The following is a 20,928-nucleotide window of genomic DNA, read 5'->3' as shown; positions in this document are numbered from 1 at the left end:
TTGAGAAACAAGATCATGTTTTATATAACTGTAACAAAAGCAACCAAACCTCTCAAACAGAAGCAGGCATATAAAAACTTTGCAGAGTAAACGGTAAAATAATTTTCAGATAAACCCATCTTGACCAGTCAGTCAAACAGTGCTGGCGGCGTAATCTTCCTTGCATTGTTCAAGTTTGAGTTTCTGTAAGTGACACCTTAAAACAAATCCTTTTCTGGGAGTATTTTTCCTAAGAAAGTAGTAAATGGGCCACCATAGAGGAGACATTTGGACTCCAAATAAAGTGACAAGTGTCTGATGTCGGCTGGAAAAACAACAATAACACAATATAATAGTGATGTTTTAATGTTTCCCAGTGGGACCAAGTCTTTCCTCCGACTATGCTCAGAGGTCAGAGGTCAGATGGAGCAGCAGCTCTGGAGTTGGCAGTCTCTCATTTTAACAGACACTGGTGGATGGACTAGGCGGATCTCTGCAGACAGAAGGGTTTGAACCCACTAAAAGAGGGCCTTTCTAAACACTGAGCTACCACGCCAACACCCTCAATCACTTACAACTCTACGTTCACTAGGGGACCCCACCCTATGAGCTATAAACTCAAATATGTTACACAGGTGGATTAAAACCCTAACAAAGCAACCAGCCCGTACTTTAAGACTATATAAACCCCTACCTGACAGAGAAACAACCTGAAAAGGTCTCATCAACTTGTAAAAGCTCTTTAATTGTCTTATACAACAGCAGGCTTTAAAAAAAGGACAAAGATGTTTTCGCTGGTGAGAAATGATATTCCAGAAAAAGAAAGGGAGGGGGAAAGCTGTTAAATCCACCCAAACAGACCGTCTGGACTTAGAAGGTTTCACGGCACTAGCGATGAAATCTCCAATACACTACTGTCAGCTGGCACACACGCACATCCACACACATGTATACAGTGCTGGGATTAATCCTGAAATTTGGTTGGCAGCCACCAACGGGCTCTTGTAGATCCAGCTGAATATCACAACATATTCAGAGGGGATTTTCAGGACAGGAATTAACAAACCCCAGAACGAAAAAAAGAGCTCAGACATAATCGCTACCTTCAAAAACAGAACCAAACACACTGTGAGGAACGCAGGACGCGCCTCCTTTCAATGCATTTACTATACATTTGGTGCACATATGGAGGAGGAAGTGAAGAGAAGGTGATGAGACATGTGTTGAAGGGATTTTTATGTCGACAGCTGAGGGATTCCTGCATTCATTCAGCCATATAAGTGAAATACCTCAATACAACATTCTCCAACTTTTACAAACATCCTGAATGTGCCTGAGCCAACACTACCACACACAAATGCACAGCAGAAAGCAACAAACTCAACAGGAAACGTTACGTCACAAGATATTTTAGAGAATTGACGGGGGGAGAGTTACTTTGAGGTCTTGGACCTTAATTAAAAAGGCACTAAACATGGAAAAGAGTCACGGACCATGTGTATACATTATGCAACAAACTCGTTTGAATAATTAAATGTTTCAAATATTAATTTCAGCAGTCCGAGGGATAAAAGTAAGACTTTGTGTAGCTGCTTGGGTCTTTCAATAGGCCGAGGGGAAGCTCTGTGCCTTGTACGGCTAAATGTGTGGAGCAAGGCATTCCAGTGTTTGCCCTACCATTATATTAGGAGGGCGCTGCGGGCCCCCCTACGGCCCCCCTGCCCCCCTTGAAAGTCAAGTAAATTTGATCTAATTGTATTTTCTGAATAGCGTCAGATCCCAGCTGGAGTCATTTAAGGATCCCTTTCCTATGGAACAGCTCTATACCTTGTCCTTTTAGTAAACAAACTTAACAGCCTTATGTTATTTATAATATTTACACGACAGCATGTTAATTCTGTCATTACATGGCTGCGTGTTTTCAATTCCCAGAGAACTCCGACAGTGTTGGAGATTCACGTTTTCAAAGATCGTTTGTTAAATTGTTTGGGAAGAGGCTCCACCCTAACGGGAAGAATAAGCTGAAACTTTTCAGAGATTCTTTATCATTTAGTTTGAGAAGATGATTCACTCCTACAAAAAACAACTAAAACAGAATTAAACAAACTGAAAATCTTTTTTGATTTTGTTGTGCTTGAAACCAAAAAGTGATTTTTGAATAAACTTTGGACTGTTTCTGTTGGAGAACATTATTTGGACCTTTTGGACAATTAATTATTTAAAAGACATTTTCTGATGCTGAGTGTAGCTCATTATGCAACACACTGATTTAAACTGAGTTTGCATTGTGGCTCTGATTACTACTCGTATAATTGTGATCATTCTGTCTGGTGATTTGTAACACCTTTTAACACTGATTCATTTATCCATCTGGGGATTGACCTTTAATACGAACCCAACCATTAAATTGCCTGATTAAACACCGACTGGCACGCTAAAAAAAAGAACATTCAGGCATACAAAAAAAGAACATTCAGGCATACAACATTCTGCTACAGTGCGTTGGAAAAACATGAACCCCCCCCCCCCCCCAATCCAACGGTGTAAACCTGGGGGAAACACTGTATTCAGAAGTGGCTGGGTTGGGGGTTTGAATCTAACTGCAGTCACATCATTAAGTGTCCACCACATGGTGTATAAATATCTACCAGGCTGATCCATGACCTCCCTGAGGAATCTCTCAAACTCTGGGGGAAGCCTCCTTTACAACAGCCGGGAAGGATACCGACATATAACATGCATAACCAATTGGAGCGACACATGTCCAAACCGTGTGTCTTAAATCTTTATTGATTCAGATTTAATACACAATTTGCATGTCAAAATATTTCTCAAACAGTTTCTGAGTACAGAACACGAACATTATATGGCAGAAAAAATACTTCAGGTAATTGGTTGATTTTTCTAAGCTTTCTCACCGCACATAAAGACATCAACCAATCATGTTTACATATGAGGATTATATAACAACAACAACAACAACATAGAAGCTATGCAGTCCCATACCAGACCTCTTTAGACATCCATGTATCAGACAGCAAACTTGATTCACAACGGCAGCGCAGACAGATCCACTCCTTTTGGTCTTACCTTTCACAATAAAAGCCCTAGACACACTACGTAACTAAGCATTTTGCTAAAAGGAAACTCAATCAAATATCCTACAGTTCAGTGTTAGCTTTCCTGCTTCGGCTTCCCAACTGTGGTTGAAATCACATGGGTAGATACTTCTTTCTCCTGGCTCAAGCAGTTTCCAACTCACAGTTACTATCATTTTCGAACAAACCAAAGTACATTTATAGTACTTAAAGTTTCAACTAAAGTTTTGAATTTTAACTTGCAACCTCTGACGTTGAGGATGGCTGACAGGAGAGACAACAGTGTTACTGACAGCACAGACGGCGAGCTGTGGCATCTAATAAATTGTTTTCATTATTGATAAATCTACCAAGTAGATTGTTTCATCCCACAATAAGCCCCAAACAAACCCCACAATATTAAATGAATAATGATACTTTTTCACATCTGACTTTTGTTCTAGCGGGTATCTTGCCTTTTCTCCTTCCCTTTGTGTAGTAATGGAAGTCACGTACTTGTGTAAATCTCTCTACTGCCATCCCTTAATCAGTTTTTTGATCTTGGTAATCTTTAAACATGTTATTTTGTAATCATTGCAGCAGTGCTTTGGCAACACATCAAATGCAATGCCAATACAGCTCATCGAACTGAAATTGACTTGCATTGACTGGCAGCCTGGCAGGCGGGTTGACAGGCCAGACAAAACATGTTTGGTGTATGCAATCAGAGCCGAGATGAGAATCTTCTTAGAATTAAGATTCATGTGCTCAAATCATTCATCCCGCCCCTCCTTTTCTCACTCAATTACTCACTTGCAAAGCCATGAGAGGCACACTCACAGCAAATAAAAAAAAAGCTTTTGCATGTAAGAACAAACCAGCTGTACCTTTGCAAGAGTTACAAAACACCAGAGAGAGCCTGGTTGCACCTGAACACAGGGGCAGAAGATAAAAGGAACAAAAACAAAAGGAGGAGGAGAAGAGTGGGATATAAGACAAGAGGACGAGAGAGAAACTGATTTAAAAAAAAACCCGCATGACTCACCTGTGCGCTCAATGTAGTCGACGCATTTATCGATGAAGAGTGGGATGGGTCGGTCCAGAGTGACCAGGTTCTGCAGGGGCACGCCAAAGTAGTTGCTCTCCCAGGTTCTCCGGGTGGGAGGGTACAGAGGCTTCGGGGGCTTGGAAGATTTCGGCTAGAAAGAGAAGAGGGGGGTGAGATCAGAATATATGTGTGAATGAGTGAAAGAGCAGGAAGGATGGAGGGAATGGGGAAAAGGATGAAATAAAGGGAGAGAGCCAAAGGAGGGAGGACGGGAGGAGTAAATGGAGTAAGAAAGGGAAGGGAAGAGGGGAAGAAACACAGAGAGAGCGATAGAGAGAGCGATAGAGAGAGAGATAGAGAGAGAGATAGAGAGAGAGAGAGAGAGAGAGAGAGAGAGAGAAACAGGATACAATGAAATGGGAAATACAAATTAAGAAAACAGGAAATTGAAAGTTTAAAAAGGGATTGGGGGACAGGACAAGAGATAATAAGTCAAATGGGATGATGGGAAGAGAGATGACAGTATGTAGGGATGATAATAAGAGGGGGATGATGAGGTAAAAGAAAAAATGAAGAGCATTAAGGAATAGAAAGAAGAAGGAGGCACGGGGGAGAGCAGGAATGGAGAGAGGGAGATGAGAAGGCAGAAGATGATAAAGAGTAGGAGGGCAATTGGGGAATAGATCAGACAGAAAGTTAGTGGGATGAAGAGAGAGAGAGGAGTAAGCAGAGGGAGGTTCATGTGGAGGAAGACGAGAAGGAAAAAAGAAAGACAACAGCAGACAAAACCGTTATTCAAGCCCAAAGCTGTGACGAGTAACGAGGTGCCGAGGTGGCTTTGATTTCCCACACTCCTCTGCTCTTCAAAGTGTTGTCATGCCTACAGCGGTTCGGGCTCCTATGTAATTGGCCGGGACAGAGACTAAACACCTTCCATTTTGTACCTTGTGGTTCTCCTTTTGCTTTCTCCTCTCTGATTATCAAAGACAGTTTGAATGTTCCAACAATACCCTGCATTCATGATGCCCATGTAGCGCCGGCAGGCTGTTTCTGTTCTAATTTGCACACTATTATCTGATTTGCGCCAGCGTGCTCGCTCGCATGCATGTGCAGCGTGTTCATCAAAGTCCAATTGTGTGCGTGTGTTTGCACTGCGAGCTGCGGGGAACTTGACAAATCGTGCATGCTGTGATTATTTTGCTTAAGACTGCAATTGCTTAAACTGCAGTATTGCCAACAGCTGACATTTTTTAATCAAAATCAGATGTTGCTGCTTAAGATTTGTTGTGTTTGTAACCATGCAAGTTTGCTTTAACCAGGCGCAATTTAAGTTATAAGAAGGGGGAAATATTGAGAATCCATTGAATCTCTAAAGTAAATGTACATGCAAGTATTTGTAGTTCTTATAATGGGGCATGTGTGGGTGTGTACACGCACTGTATGCTAATGTGTGCTTTTAACTGAATTTGAAACAGCCTTTTTGATTGTGCTACACTTTTCTTTATTTGTACATGTGTGTTTTTCTGTACAAAGGTGCAACCTTGATCGTCACATGTATGCATACAGTATTTGTTTTAGATGATAGTGGTTGTATTAAATGCTCTTGCTTATATATTCATGTGTGCTCAGCAGTCTCAGACAAGCCTTTAGAGAACTGTGGTAAAGGATAAGCAGGCATCTTATCACAGATTCAGCCTATGAGATTATGCCAACAAAGCCCTACTGTCTTTAACAGTGTGTCTTTTATCAAGCTTTTTATTGGCGGTCTGGGGCCTGTAAGGTGGGAAGGCTCATAAACCATTTCAGATGTGAGGCACATCAATCAATTATCAAATTAGTTTACTCTCACCATGAGTCCCGGGCCTATTAAAAACTGAAATCTGCTTCTATCTCACACCCACACACACTTGTGCTCACACACGATACACAATCTCTTCTGCTCTCATTCACATACACACTCTTTCATTCTCTCTCATATTCAATGCACTGAAGCGCTCTTTCAGTCAAAAAACACAAGAAAGCTTTGACTCAGTGTGTTGGAGGCTATAATATCTTTGCTGTCTTGCTTCATTCTGACTTTTGTTGCTCTATAAAATGATTTTTAAACTAAACTAATAGCAGCTGATGAAATTAAAAACCTGAAATTTAAACTCCTTGAAAGTTAAATTCATCACAAACCAAACTCACCTTTTTCGGTTCCTTTGGGGTCTTGGGCGTCTTCTTCTTCTTCATCTTCTTGTCTTCTTGCTCAGGGTCGGAGGTGATGGCAGGGTTATCTATCCCACCCTTCCAGGGGTCAGCTGGGGAGAGCAGTGGGTCCTCCTCGCTGCCCCGATGGGCTCTTCCCTTTTTCTTTTTCTGCGTGGCAGGGCCTGACTCCTCCCCATCGCTGTCAGAGTGGAATCGTCTTTGGTAGGCCTTTGTCTTGCTGAACAGGATTTTAGAGCGATGCTTGTATTTCGACGGCCGCCTTGCAGCCTGAGACTTCCTGTCAAATCCGTTCTCTTCCTCTCCTACATGGAGGCTGTGTAACCCACCAAAGGAGTTTCTTATTTTGACCAGGCGACTGTGTGCGTCATCGGGTACAGCATATATGTCATCATTCTGTAAGCCCCTGGACCTTAGCAATGTGTCCACAGGGTCTGCATAGTTGTCTGATGCCTCCAAGTCCTCGCTGTGCATCATTGGGCCACGTTGCAACCTACGGTTGCTTCGCATGCCAGCCTCAATGGTTTTGAGCAGGTTGGGGTCCAGCTTTTTGACATTAGGTTTGGGGAGCACTGGTTTTGGCCGGACAGGTGGAGGCACTTTGTGGTTGCGCTCATGGTCTCCAACAGGCGTGCTATGGACTGGGTACTCATTGCCTTCTAGGTCGATGCGGTACTTGGCCCGCTCGCTGGGTGTGGGGAGAAGCTGAACGTCATCACCTATTGGACTGTAAGGTGGGGGGGCCTCATTATCATCATCAGATTCTGGATAATAGGGGTTGTAGGCCGGGGAATGGCTGTGGGGCGAGGTGGGGAAGACGTCTTCACTGGCACCAGTGGTGCACTCCCGTGACGAGCTGTCAAACAGGAAGGAACTCTCAATGTTCGGCTTTTTCTCCAGCACTTCATTGAAAAAGGGTGTAAAAACCTCTGTCTGTCGATGATATTGTGACAGTGAGTAGAGTGCCGTAAACTTGGCAGCAATCTCTGTGGCAATGTGCTCCCCCTCCGTCATCAACTCCTTAATGGCATCATTCTCAAAGAAGTCTGCCTGGCTGTCTGTAATCGCAACCATCTGGACGGGAATCACATCCTGGACTTCAGCCAAGAACGCCCGCAGGGTAGCCATAGAAGCCTTGCGTTTGGCAGAGTAGACCAATATGTAGCCGTGCACCAGTTCATCTTTGCGAACACCGATGGCAGTGTGGTAGGACAGGACAGTGACCTGAATCCTCCTCCTGCTGTCCCCGATGATCTTGTCCAGTATTAGTGTGTTGCTCTGGCCTGGCTGCCCTGCACTACAGCAATGTGAGTCTAGGAAAGGCGAGAGGATGAGATCAACACTGAAAGGATCCCAGCACATGGCGCACATGACTATCCTAAGGTCCGTCTCTGACATGTCTTTTATAGAAGGCAGTGGGGCCAAGACATCAAAGTTATGCTTTAGCCCCTCCAGCACTGCTCGGAGACCCTGCTTAATTTGGAACTCTGTGAATTTACGTGGAAAGGCCCCGGATGGGATGTCGACAAAGGTGCACTGCAACTTGTTTGCCAGCTGTTGGCCCTGGTGCCTCAGGATAGGTATGTTTTTGCAAACACTGTCCCTCTGATTAGCTAGGATTAGAATGAACGGTAGTGGCTGTGCAAACCTATCTCTCCTACTCTGTGCTATCTCTGCTCTGATCCTGCCTATGCAATCTCCAATACAGTTGAGGGACTCTATGGAGTTGAATACACAAAAGCAGCCATGTGGCTTGAAAGTGGTGACCCAAGTATGGCTGAAGAGCAATGTGGAATTGACATCCACAGGAAGAAGCTCCAGTTCGTAAATTTTACCATCCAAGGCGTATTCATCATCTGTGGACTGAGCTCTGATCTCATTGGCTAGTTCCTGTGAGAGACCCTCCCTTCCCAGGAGGCAGAGGTTGAGCTTATCGATGTTGGCACTGTTATAGTAGAGATTGGAGCGTCCATGGTCAAGCTGCACTAGCCTGTTTGCCAGGACCTGCTCCACTTTCAGATCCACACAGTTCTGCCCACTCAGGCACGTCTCCTTAGTGGGATGGTAAACAAAACCAATGTGTTTGAGGAGGAGTGACTCTCTATCTGGGGCAAGTTTCTGCAGTGCTCTGTATCTGGGCTCCTCATTAAGCACACTGTGAATTTCACTCATCTTGTCACAGCTGGGCGTGGCATTCAGATCCAAGTCATAGAAGAGCTCAGCATGCTCAAAAAGCATTTCCTGAAAGTCCTCTTTGGCCCTTTCAACTATTTCCTGCTGGTGTCTACAGTAAACATCCCTCCTATCTGATTCTGTTATGTACTTGTAGGCCTCGTCCTCCATGACAAAGCACATGACTTCCTCCCAAGGCTGCCCTGCGCTGATAAAATGCACCCTGTCCAGCGTCTTCTTGAACCTCTCTTTCATCTCCACCCTTCTCTTCTCAGACAGCAGGTGCTGGACGTGATTATGATAAATTCTCTCACCATCGGATGTGTCGAGGAGGTCAAAGGGTATTCTGCGGTCACTGATGTCGATGTGGTCCGTTTCATCCCATGGTGTATGTTCCAGAACCACAAACCAGTACTGGAAATCAGGCCGGTTCCGGATCACACTCTGCGCCTCGGGCCATGAGAGGTTTTCAACTTCCTCCAGGTTATTGAGGAGATTGTTAAGGGTTTTCGGTAGTGTCGTCAGGTACTCTTCCCTCCTCCTCTTGATGTGCTCCTGCTTCAGTTGTGCAATGTGCTTTGTGAACATGTTGCGTGCTTTTCTGGAGCCCTCCAAGGTAATGAACTCATCATAGTCAGGTTGGCCCTTTAGATTATTGATCACTGTTTTCCAAGTGGTGTGGTAATCTCTCAGTGTGTGCACCATCAATTTCTCGAATCTATCTGTTACTGAGGCAACATGCTGCCGCTGGACTCTATAGGCATCCAGGTATGGCACAGTTTTTGGCTTCCCCCTTGTTTTATCCAGCTGCTGGATGAGAGCATTAAAGCAGAGCTCCACATTGATGTTGGAGCGTGCCGACGTCTCAACTAGCAGCAGGCTCTTTTTGCTGGCAACAAAGGCCTGTAGGTCCCTTAGGTGCTGGTCCACACACTCGTCACATTTTGTGGCAGCAATGACAATAGGCTTCTTTGACTTGGCGATTTGAGAGTAGAGGCTATTGACAAACTTAATTTGGTCATCAAACTTCCTATTGCAGCCCTTGCTAACATCGACACAGAGCACAAAGCCATCGATGTTGAGCTTTCCATCAGGCATCTGCTTCTGGTCAAAGTCCTGCTCCAAGCCCAGCTGATCCGTGCAGATGTACATAAGCTTCTCTGCTGACTGGAGCTTGGATGCTGCCGCCCGTTTGGTGTACGGCTGCAGGTTCGTACTCCGATGCGGAAGAAATGTCTGGTCGTCAATGAACTCGGTCTGTTCGATGACTTGAATTTTACAGTCCAACCCATCATCCCCTCTATGGGATACCTCCCCCCAGTATAGGAAATGGTCATTGTTAACCACACGTCCCCCAAAGTCTATTGTGCTCAGCACTGAGGTGTGCTCTGAGTAATAGTTGTCTGCATTAGGACGAATATATCTGTTGCATAGGCAGGACTTGCCAACGCCACAATTTCCCTTATCTTTCTCCGTCCCCGAGAGACCAACCACACTGACGGCAAATGACGGGGGGCGCGCATCCTTGTTCCTGGCCATTATATCCCCCCACTCATCGCTAACTTGGTCACTTCCAGGAAAAAAGCTCAAGATATCATTCCAGTTCTGCTCGTCAGTGGTACGGAGGCACGTTCATCCTGATTTACCCTTGGTAGTGGTGAATCCCCCTCAAACTCTGTATCTGTCTCAGTTTCTATCCTGGCTCTTCTTTAAGCTGGGATAGGACAGCCGGCTTTTCCTTTTATCACCTGCCTGCAAGACATGGAATTTACAATTAGGAAAAGATAAAGGCAAAACAAACAAAAACATCTTGGCAATGATTTGTCCTCAGAGCACTTCAGTCTCTTTATCACAAATAATATAATTAGCTTCTGGTTTCTGAGCATTTCCCTCTGGATATACATTTACATGTATGCGCGGTGTGGTGTTTTTAAACACCACATCAGACATGTTAATATGACATTACACGGAGTTATCAGGAAATAGACAAAAGTACACATTATCACACTTATACAGGACAAACTAATTAAATGTTTGTGATCGTCCTATCATGTATTAGTAATAAAATGTGCTGGTCTTACAATACTACCATAACAGGTTTATAATATAAAAATTAGATTTAAAAGCCCCCTGGGTTTTTAAAAAAAACAGGGGAACATTTGTTTTAAAAACTGCAATTTCAAAATGGACTTTTGAGAAGACATAAACAAAAGTGTGACAGTACAACTTATATAAGAATAAGGGAGAGTAATTAAATCATGGGTCGTGCTCAGCAATGTCACTTTTCCCCTTGCAGTGAAAAAGAAGTGCTTTCAACCAATTTGCGCCGAGACAGGATAAAAATGGCATGCAACTCCAGCCCTTTGACAGCCACTGACCTAGAAATGATTTGCTTCGCTGTGAGAATGAAACAGAGAAAATAAATCAGTTCACAGATTTGTTATCATCATCAGCACAACCTACAGCTACATGATTAGGGCTAAACGTATAATCCTGATTATATTGCCTGTTATTCTCGTAATATGTTTTGCCCGACATTCTGGTTATCATTATTAATTCTTATTGTCTGTCTTGATTATCTGAGGGATGAATGTATTTTGTGGCTCGCACATTATCTATTCGAAATGAACAACAATGTGAAATAAAACATTTCACTACTGACAATACCAATATTCAGCAGATTGTAGAAACTAATGTGGCAAAAATGAGGCATCTGATGGACTGTGGAACCTTTCTATCATCACCATCTGGGATAGCCACAGTCAAATAAGCCTGAACCCTTCCGTGACCCACTGTAGAGGCTGATAGCTGATAACTGAGAATAACAGTCATTGTTGTGCTTTACAGAAAGATGGCAATCAGCCAGTGAATTTGCCTGCATGAGCTGGAACCGCTAGCTGCAGCACGACGGCATGCTGAGCCTGAGAAGCTGCACCAGAGTAGGAATTCAGTCCACTGAGACGAGGCAATGAGGTTCCCCCTGACTGTTTATAGAGGCCAAGATGATGATGTCACCTGTGTGGGGGTTTTGTGCAAGGAAATAAGACTTGTGCGAGTACAGCAGATCTACAGAAACCTTAAGAAACAAGCAACATCTATGGAAATTTGTGTGCATGTATGGAATGTATTCAGAAATTCAAAACAACAGCAATACATGAATGTTACTTGCTGAATTTAATTAACTAATATAGAAAAGTAAGCACACATCCCAACAAAGTTGTGCAAACCCTGAGGGGTAGACTGGTGAAATGACCTGCAGGAAATGTCCTTTACATGTTTAGTGAGTCTGGTTAGGGTGCCTCCACACCCAGGGCATTAGATGATGTCAGAAAACAAACCGACCAGCAGGTCTGTCAGGTTTACATATCCAACCACTAGCCCCTACAATAGCTTCTGTGCTGCTACATGTGCCACACCTGACTGTAGCAGGCAGCCAGGGAGAAGTGTAATGAGCTTATGAACCAGTGAAGCAGTGTATGTGCACATACACTAATGCCCGCAAGCAAGGTATTTCCTATACTGGCTGATGGGCCTGAATTATTGTTGATTTTGTCATATTATCCATCAGAAATTAGCAAAGTCCAGCCAACCAATCCAACCAACAGCAGCCAAAACGACCCTGAAAACTGAATTAATGACACCAAACAATTAAAAAAACGAGCCTCTCTTCTTACTTGTGACACTGCAACTAGGAAACAGTTGGAGTTATAAATTGGCTAGCAGACTAAGACCACCAATTACAACAACAGAAATCTATTAATTTGGTGTTGATCCACTAACCAACTGATATTTGACATTCCTCAGCCCCATTCCAATCCAAACCACAGAGGTTGGGCAGATCAGCCTCCCAAATCCAAACATCTGTTTTGCATTTTTGTCAGCCAATATCAAAGTCTGTATTTTCTCTCTGCTGTCAACACGCAGAGTCAATACAAGACTCGTGAATAAATGTTAACATGTATGAGGATATGAATGGTGGCAGTGCTGGCCAGTTAGCTGAATAGACCTGGCTGGAGCCTGTTATGGTCCCAATACTGCGAAAATCCTACAGTCAAAACAGCATTTGTGCTACACTAATGGCTAAAAGTAGCATTGTGCATCATGATTAGTCTATTCACTGTGAGGCTGCGGGGGGGATTAAGGTATCACTTGGCAAGCTGGTTTTAGAGATGACTAAGTGCTGTTAAGCCTGAAACACAGCTGAACACTTTGCCAAGGATAGTATACCTTTTAAAGTAGCACCTGGCAGGGTTTTTAGGTAAAATATAACTCCAACAGTGAAGAGGGTCCCATCGACTGACTCTGTTTCCCCCACATGAAATGATGGTTTTGTGTACAGACAACTCTCCTCCCACAGGAAGAGATGAATCAAAATTTAGCAGAAAATCTAAACTGCCTCCAATTAAGCAAAGAGTGAGCTGCAAATGTACTCAAACAATACAATCTTCGAAAGTTAACGTTTCTTCTAGTGAAATAAGTTAATTGTATGGTAAGGATGTCCTCTTACCTTTTCTTAGCTGACAGGTAAGAGGACATCCTTACCATACAATTAACGTGTCTGACTAGAAAAAACTTTAGGAATACAATCAATCTAGTACAATCTTCCCCGTCTCCTTTTAGTATAAATCATGAAAGAACAGCCAGGGCAGCACCAGATTTCTGAGTACTTCCTTTTAAATTTTCACGATTTTTACCTGGACCTATAACACAAAAACTATTCAAACTTTCTGAACGCTAGTCCAAAAATTGCACCCAGAAAATATCCAGTCAGTCTGCTTCAAGTGAGTAAAAAAAGAGGTGAGACCAGTATCTGTCTTACTGTTCTACTTTTTCAATTCACAGTGCAATTACTCAACAAAACATCTTTGTTGCTGCCAGTTAAAACAAGGCTTTGATTACGGCGATGACTTTAGTCCAAAACAATGTGAAAGGCACAGGGCTGGGTGTACTTGGAAAATGATTCCCTCTAAAAAATGAACGTCACAAGTTTTTAAAGCAAAAAGATCATTTATAAAAAAAATTTAAAAAACACACAGAGTCAGGTCCAGACCTGAAGCCGAGCATCTGACTTCCCCTTCCCCAAGGTGTCGATGATGTAAGAATAACAGTTTATAGGACAACCGACACGATCAACCGCGCTGTCACTCAGAACAGAGGTCATCGGTGCTAGCGCCCTTCTGTGGTTCGTTAAAGCCGATACTAATATTGAATACTTCCCACCATATTAGCATACGCCAATACCACTGTGCATTTTTGTCCCTGGTCTTAAAGCAGATATGGGAGCAGCTTTTCACACATTAATTCTAAAAAAGAGGCAAGAGAACAAGAAATAAATGCAAAATATTCTTTCACATATTGTCAGGGTAGGAAATGTTATACTTAAAGATTATTTTTGGATACTTCACTGTTAATTAAATACTGAGTATTTTCACATTTTGGGGTGAAAAATGAACATAACATGCAAGGAGCGTAATGTTAAGGGACATCCAAACTCCAAACTACGTAAATAATACAGTAGCGCAGCTCAGACACTGGTTTTTCTGACATTGCCATGGAAGATGGTATATATATCATCCTATCCCCCTGAACTGTGATGGTAATGATGAAGACAAGAGTCCCCTGTAGATGCTAAAACACGATGACAATGGAAACAACAAGATACTTATTGGTGCTGAATAATAATTAATGTTTTAATGAATCTCTGTAACTGCGGAGTGTGGTATATTTCTAAGTAGATTGCACTGAGAGGACTGCAAAGGGCTGGAGAAATCCTATCAGGAGTGATTGGTTAGATGTAGAAGCCGGACTCTCCCTTTAAAGAGAGTTTGGGTAAAGGGCACAGGGAGCTGAAGCAGTCCGGGTGGATGCAAATGGCATGCAGAGCTGCAACAGGACAAACCCACTGACGTGAGGGACTGCTGCGAAACACTGAATTAAAGAGTCAATATTAAGATACAAATGACAAAGTGTGGTTATGACTTCTCATCACAGCTGACACACCATCGGAAAAATGCAAGAATCTGAAGCAGGGGCACTCCTGGTTCTGACCCTGCCTGCATCCATCCCAAATGCTAATGTTAGAGATTAGCCAGACACTAAACAAAAGAAATGAAATGAGAGATAATGCCTGCACAGTCAGTGAGAAGACTCTGAACTCGATGGCAGTTAAAAAGTCATTTAATATGGATTTGCTTCTTATTTTCCAAAGTCATTTTCCATTTGTTGCGTTAATATGAAACCTATTGACTAGGGTGGATATCACGTGAAAATATCAAAATCTTATGGTTAACGTTGCTTGGGCCCCCCCAAAAAAAATTGTTTTTAAACTACAGCAGTGACGAAAGTTTGCAATGACTCACCTGACTCCACCCATCCCATTTTTTATTGTTCTTCATATTAATATGGGTTTTTTTTATGTTTATACTCGTACTTTGAAAATAACAAAAATATTCACATTCGTGCAATTTTTGCAATGGGTTGGTGTCAGATTATTTTGAACATAATGGTAAAGGGGGCCCCCTGTGATTTTTTGCCTGCCCAGGGCCCCAACAGACTCTAGAAGCGCCTCTGTGTAAAACATCCAACTCTTGGCCCCCCCAGGGCTCACAAACTCTGAACTACAGCAGTGACAATCCACAAAGGTTGCAATGACAGGGGGCTCCACCTGAAGTTTTTTTATTCCAACTCTTCTTTTTAAATTTTACTTGCAAGTGACATGCATAATTCAGTTTAAACAAACCTATAATGGTGATAAACACTGGTTCGAGCCCCCCCCCCATGCCAGTGCATTTTTGCCCAGGACCCTAACAGACTAGGATCGCCTCTGCGTTACCGTTAATGAGTTAAGATCTTTAAATTAAAACCACCCGACGTTGAAATGCGTCAATGCACCGTGGCTAACATTCACAACCACGGCAGTTATTAACTCCTCTCCCGGGAGACGGGGGTTGGGGGGGCAACAAGGACATGAAACCCGGCTCGGCCCAGCCTGGCTTGGCCCTGATACTCCAGAGAGGAGAAGAAGAAGAAGAAAAAACCCACCTTTCCAATCCCGATTAGCTCACATTAGCCGTTAGCATCGCATGCCAAAAAGAAGGGGATAGTTTAGCTAACAGCTAGCCGTTAGCAGACACCAAACCCAGCCGTAATGTCCATTTAACAACCGCACACTTCACATCGTCGTCCCCGGGTTCCCGTGAACACGGAATACCGCATTTTTAAGGCCACGGAAAAGAAGCTAATGAAGTCCCAGTCCCAGTCCAGATACATTCCCCTACCCACCTACTAACATGGTCGCTCCCAGATCCACATACCACGGAAAACAGGAGAAAGCATTCCCCACATTACAGGGCAAAATAACTCCTTTTTACAATCCACAGTCTGCGGCGGTTAGTGTCCTCAGTCGGGTCCAGTTTCCCGGATAGTCAGTCCCGTGTAGTTCCAGACGGCCGGTTAGCTTGGGATTTTACTGTATTTTGGTGTTGGTAGTTAGTGGTGTATGTTCTTCTGCTCTCTCTCTCTCTCTCTCTCTCTCTCTCTCTCTCTCTCTCTCTCTCTCTCTCTCTCTCTCTCTCTCTCTCTCTCTCTCTCTCTCTCTCTCTCTCTCTCTCTCTCTCTCTCTCTCTCTCTCTCTCTCTCTCTCTCTCTCTCTCTCTCTCTCTCTCTCTCTCTCTCTCTCTCTCTCTCAGCAGCACTGCCAGGCAGTAATGGCGACTCTCTCTCCTCCGCTCCTCCACACTCTGTGTCTATGTCGCTCTACCTTTTCCATTCAGGCTCTACCCCCTCCCTCGCTCTCTCTCGATTTACACCTGATCTATCTTTCATATCACTTTCATATCATGTGACATTCTTTGAAAATCAATTTAAATAGTTTTATGATAATGATTGTGTTATTATTATTAATATTGTTATTATTATTATTAGTAGTAGTAGTGGTGGTACTTTTATTATTATTATTATGATGATGATTATTATTATTATTATTAGTAGTAGTAGTAGTAGTAGTAGTGGTGGTACTTTTATTATTATTATTATGATGATGATTATTATTATTATTATTATTAGAAGTAGTAGTAGTAGTAGTAGTGGTGGTGGTACTTTTATTATTATTATTATGATGATGATTATTAATATTATTATTATTAGAAGTAGTAGTAGTAGTAGTAGTGGTGGTGGTACTTTTATTATATGAATAATAATATTATTAGTAGTAGTAGTTGTAGTATGGGTGGTGGTTCTTGCATTATTAATACTATTATTATTATTATTATTATTATTATTATCATTATTATTATTAGCCGCAAAGTAGTAGTGGTGGTACTTTCATTATTATTAATAATAATAGTATTATTATTATTATTATAAGTAGTAGTAGTAGTAGTAGTGGTGGTACTTTTATTATTAGGAATATTTTTATATTATTATTACTATTATTATTATATTAGCAGTAGTGGTAGTAGTAGGAGTGGTGGTACTTTCATTATTATTAGTAATAGTAGTAGTAGTAGTAGTAGTAGTATAGGTGGTGGTACTTGCATTATTATTATTATTATTATTATTATTATTATTATTATTATTATTATTATTATTAGCAGTAGTAGTGGTGGTGGTGGTGGTACTTTTATTTTTTATTATTAATATTATTAGTAGTAGTAGCAGCAGTAGTAGCATTTTTTCAACTACAGAGACACAAAAAAACATCATTAAACATCTAATCAACTTATCAACAAATTGTTTTACTGGCAGATAAAAACAGCTGTGCTGCAAAAAAAGAAGATAAAGTAAATAGTTAGACATTTGAATAAAATCTGCTTTTAGGCTGAAACTAAACAAACATTAAATCCAACAAACCTGCAATGTTGATACAACCTAAAGGCTGTATTAATCTCCATGCAAGCAGCCCAACTGTTATAGTATATATTACATCACACATTTAACTTTAAGGCTGAATTAGGGTTATAATATGTGTTGTGTGTTTGCTATTTCTGTGTCGTTGTCCTTGTATAACTGTCTCTCTCATCCTGTTTGTATAAATATATAATATGTGTCTCTTTGTCTCTCTTTTTTCTGCATTCCAATAATCCTTATTATTGGCATGAATGTTAGATGAGCCATGTTGCCAAAGCATCTAAATACAAATTAAAATCTCTCTCTCACTCCATCACATATCTCTCTTTCTCTCTCTCTCTGATGTTATTATGCTGGGGATTGTTTTTTCTGTGAAAATAGTTTAATTATGCATAATGTTCATGTAAAGGGGGAAAAATATAATTTGCTCAACAGGAAATTCCGGTTCAGTCTGTGTAATCATCATTATCATCATTAGATTGCTTGATAGCGGCATTGCTGTACTTTTGTGATATATAGAGAACAATCATCCGGTTCATTAATAGATTGATCAGAAAATTAATCCACTCCAATTTTGATCAGCTATTTTGTTTTAGTAAATTTAATAATTTCGTAAAACGTACAATATGTCATTTTGTGCTGCCATTTCCTTGAGCTGCTCACGTTTAGGATTTCCTCAGTGTTCATAGCATAAGGTTTTTACCTACAGAGGTCTACTGCTCTCCAAAAATGGAGCATTTGATGCCAGGAAAAACCGTAGACTGTATAAAAACGGACGTAGCATACCCATCGGGGTCCGTTCTCTCAACTTGATCCAATCGTCCTCACCTACGTGAGTCGCCATTTTGTCAGACTTTGGCTCCACCTCATTTCCTCTTACCATAAGAGGGCATGTATGTGACGTTGAGGGGAGGAATGACGTTTACCTCTGAGTAGAAGTGAGGGCCAGAGGCTAACTGTCACTCAAGAGGCCACGCCCCAAATTATTCATAAACTTTAACCTCCAATAAAATAAAAAATAGCCTGGTACAAACAACCCCCTTAGTGTTGTCATGGATATTTGATCTAAACATACAGACTATAATGTTTTTTTATCCCAGGCCTTAAACAGGTTTAATGATTCTGTGAAAACGGTCTGTTTAACATGGGGGTCAATGACAAACTGCTCTGTTATGAAAATTGGACACTCAGAGAACTGCAGTTTTTGGCACTTCTTGATTGGATCAACCAGGAAACCGGAGGGGGAGCTGAATTATCCACAGAGGTATCCAACTCTGCAAAACAAATGGAGCTGATGTTTGAAACACTGAATAAAGCCTTTTTATGTTAAAAAATGAGGGCTTCTCCAGTGTTGATCGGCTCATTGGTGGATGGGCTGCAACCTGAGCTGGTGCTAACGTTTTCTCAGATTGTATCCCTGATAACGTAAGATCTGTCTGATGACTAAAATCCTTCACACTAAAATACAAATTTAAAAAGCACCAAGATCTAAAAAGTGTATCATAACCACTTGGCTTAAAGCGTAATTCCGGTGTAAAATCATCCCAGGGCTTTGTTTGGTTAATTCTGTCATCAAATGAGCCATCGAGACAATTTTTTTATGTATGAACAATTAGTACAGTGAAGGCATTCAAACGTCCTTTTTAACCACTAATTCTGCTCAACAGCAAACCTCTGCAGCAGCATGAGAAGAGTCCCTACACAGAAAACAAAGCACCAACAACGTAGTTAGTGAACCCAGAGTTAATTAAAAGAGTGTTTTAAAGACTTACCTACTGGCCCCTGTACCACCCCCTCTTATAGTAAAGTCCATTCAAGTGGATTACCAAAGTCAATCCAAAGGAAGGAGCCCATTGGTGCTTTGTTTTCTGTGTAGGGACTCTTCTAATGCTGCTGCAGAGGTTTGGTGTTATTTTGAGCAGTATTAGTGGTTAAAAAAAGACGTTTTGAATGCCTTCACCATACTGCCCCGAGCTAATCACTGTTAGCCACACCTGGCTGTTAGCGACTCTACCGGATTTCTCCGTTTATAGTTTATACACAAGAAAAACTGTCTGGATGGTTTATTTAAAAATCGAATTTGCCCAAAAAAAAAGACCCTGGGATGATTTTTACACTGGAATTACACTTTAAAACTGGATGCCGTTTACAGGCAACTGCGTCCAAATGTGCTTGATTATAATGACAGATTTTCTGGTTTGAATATTGTTGGAAACATATTATAAGTATTATAGTATAAATATGAGATATGTCGACATTTTTAGACATTTGCACAGAAATTCTACACATATCTTAAACCTATAGCCTAAGTTAAAAGAACACTGCAGTCACAATATAGACAGTAATGAAAAGAAGCACTGCAGCACTGTTAAATAATGGTTGGCCGTGGGTGCACGAAGGAGACCTCAGTGAAAACCTTCATTTATATTTCAGTTGTTCTGGGTCTGGGATCAATATGGACTGCTGGTTCCAGTGGATTCCCTTGAGTGCAATGCTGTGTTAATGAGCCTCACCCAGATAAGAGTGGCGGACTCAGCAGGGACGGGTCAGAAAATCTAAAATGATCCCCAGTAAATTAGAAGACATATAAAGCATGGACCCTAAAACACTGACAATATTTTCAGTCCCCTGAAAAGACCCCCTTCTTCCTGAAACACCAACAAACCTAAAACAGTGAGAATGTGTAGAAAAGAAAACATTATTACTGGAGATGCTCTGTCTGTCTCCTTCAGTTTGGTGCATCGTTCTTCCTCCTCTGGATAACGAGGACACGTCACTTCTAAAATGCTTAAATGTGTGGGTGAGTTCGGGTTCAGTGTGTCAGGATTAAATAGGTTGGTTTTTTTCTAAAGCCGCCATTTTGCATCAGTGATGTAACAATTCCATCGGGACAAATCTGTCAGGGAAGAGGAAATGGAGAGCAATTTGACGATCTGCAGCAGTGGGACAGAAAACCAAAAATGTTGAGAGTTGTAGCTCCCAAAGAATGACATGTATAATTAGCTTTGTTAATGTGCCTTTCATTAAAACGAAAAATAATTCTGCATTATGGGGGCTGAAAATACCGGGCACAGGCCCCAGAGCCCATAAAGTCAGGGGCCCCGAATCATAAAATGTTTCTGTACAAAACGACCACAAAATGATTAAAAATAGATGCAAAACCCCCACAAAAAGATGCAGAATGTCTACAAATTGATGCAAAACAATCACAAAGACATATAACTAAAAATGGACAGAAATTGACCACAAAGAGAAACAAAATGACCCCATAGAAAACTTCTATTAACATCCCTGTAGTCACCAATTTTTCTTCTTTTTTCTTTACAGTATATATATATATATATATATATATATATATTGTGTGTGTGTGTGTGTGTGTGTGCGCACAGGAGATTGTATTGTAGGCATGTTAGCGAGTCTTTGGAGATCCAGGCACGTTGTTCATACTGGTGTTCTCATAGAGGATGGATTGAATTTGTTAGTTATCCCAACTGCCTGTGAAAAGCCAGCATAACCTTTAAGTTGAAACGCAAAAAATCCACTCAATCTATTGTCTCAAGTATGACGATTTCGACTATACTTTTCTCAGTATAATTG

General features: G+C 41.6%; 1 protein-coding gene across 1 annotated transcript in view; it reads right to left on the bottom strand.

The window, feature by feature from the left end:
* Window positions 1-15,953, bottom strand: part of arhgap5 (Rho GTPase activating protein 5) — a 54,474-nt gene extending 38,521 nt beyond the window's left edge. The window contains exons 1-3 of the mRNA XM_083924290.1: window positions 15,766-15,953; window positions 6,292-10,236; window positions 4,102-4,255 (exon numbers count right to left, since the gene is read on the bottom strand). Of these exons, the coding sequence (XP_083780416.1) occupies window positions 4,102-4,255; window positions 6,292-10,023 (3,886 nt within the window). The 5' untranslated portion in view covers window positions 10,024-10,236; window positions 15,766-15,953. The remainder of the gene's footprint in view (window positions 1-4,101; window positions 4,256-6,291; window positions 10,237-15,765) is intronic.
* Between the last annotated feature and the right edge of the window lie 4,975 nt (window positions 15,954-20,928).

This window comes from Echiichthys vipera, assembly GCF_963691815.1.
Source record: "Echiichthys vipera genome assembly, chromosome: 12".
In the NCBI taxonomy this organism is placed as follows: Eukaryota; Metazoa; Chordata; class Actinopteri; order Perciformes; family Trachinidae; genus Echiichthys; species Echiichthys vipera.
The sequence above is the reverse complement of the archived record's forward strand: the minus strand, read 5'-3'. Positions and strand labels throughout refer to the sequence as shown.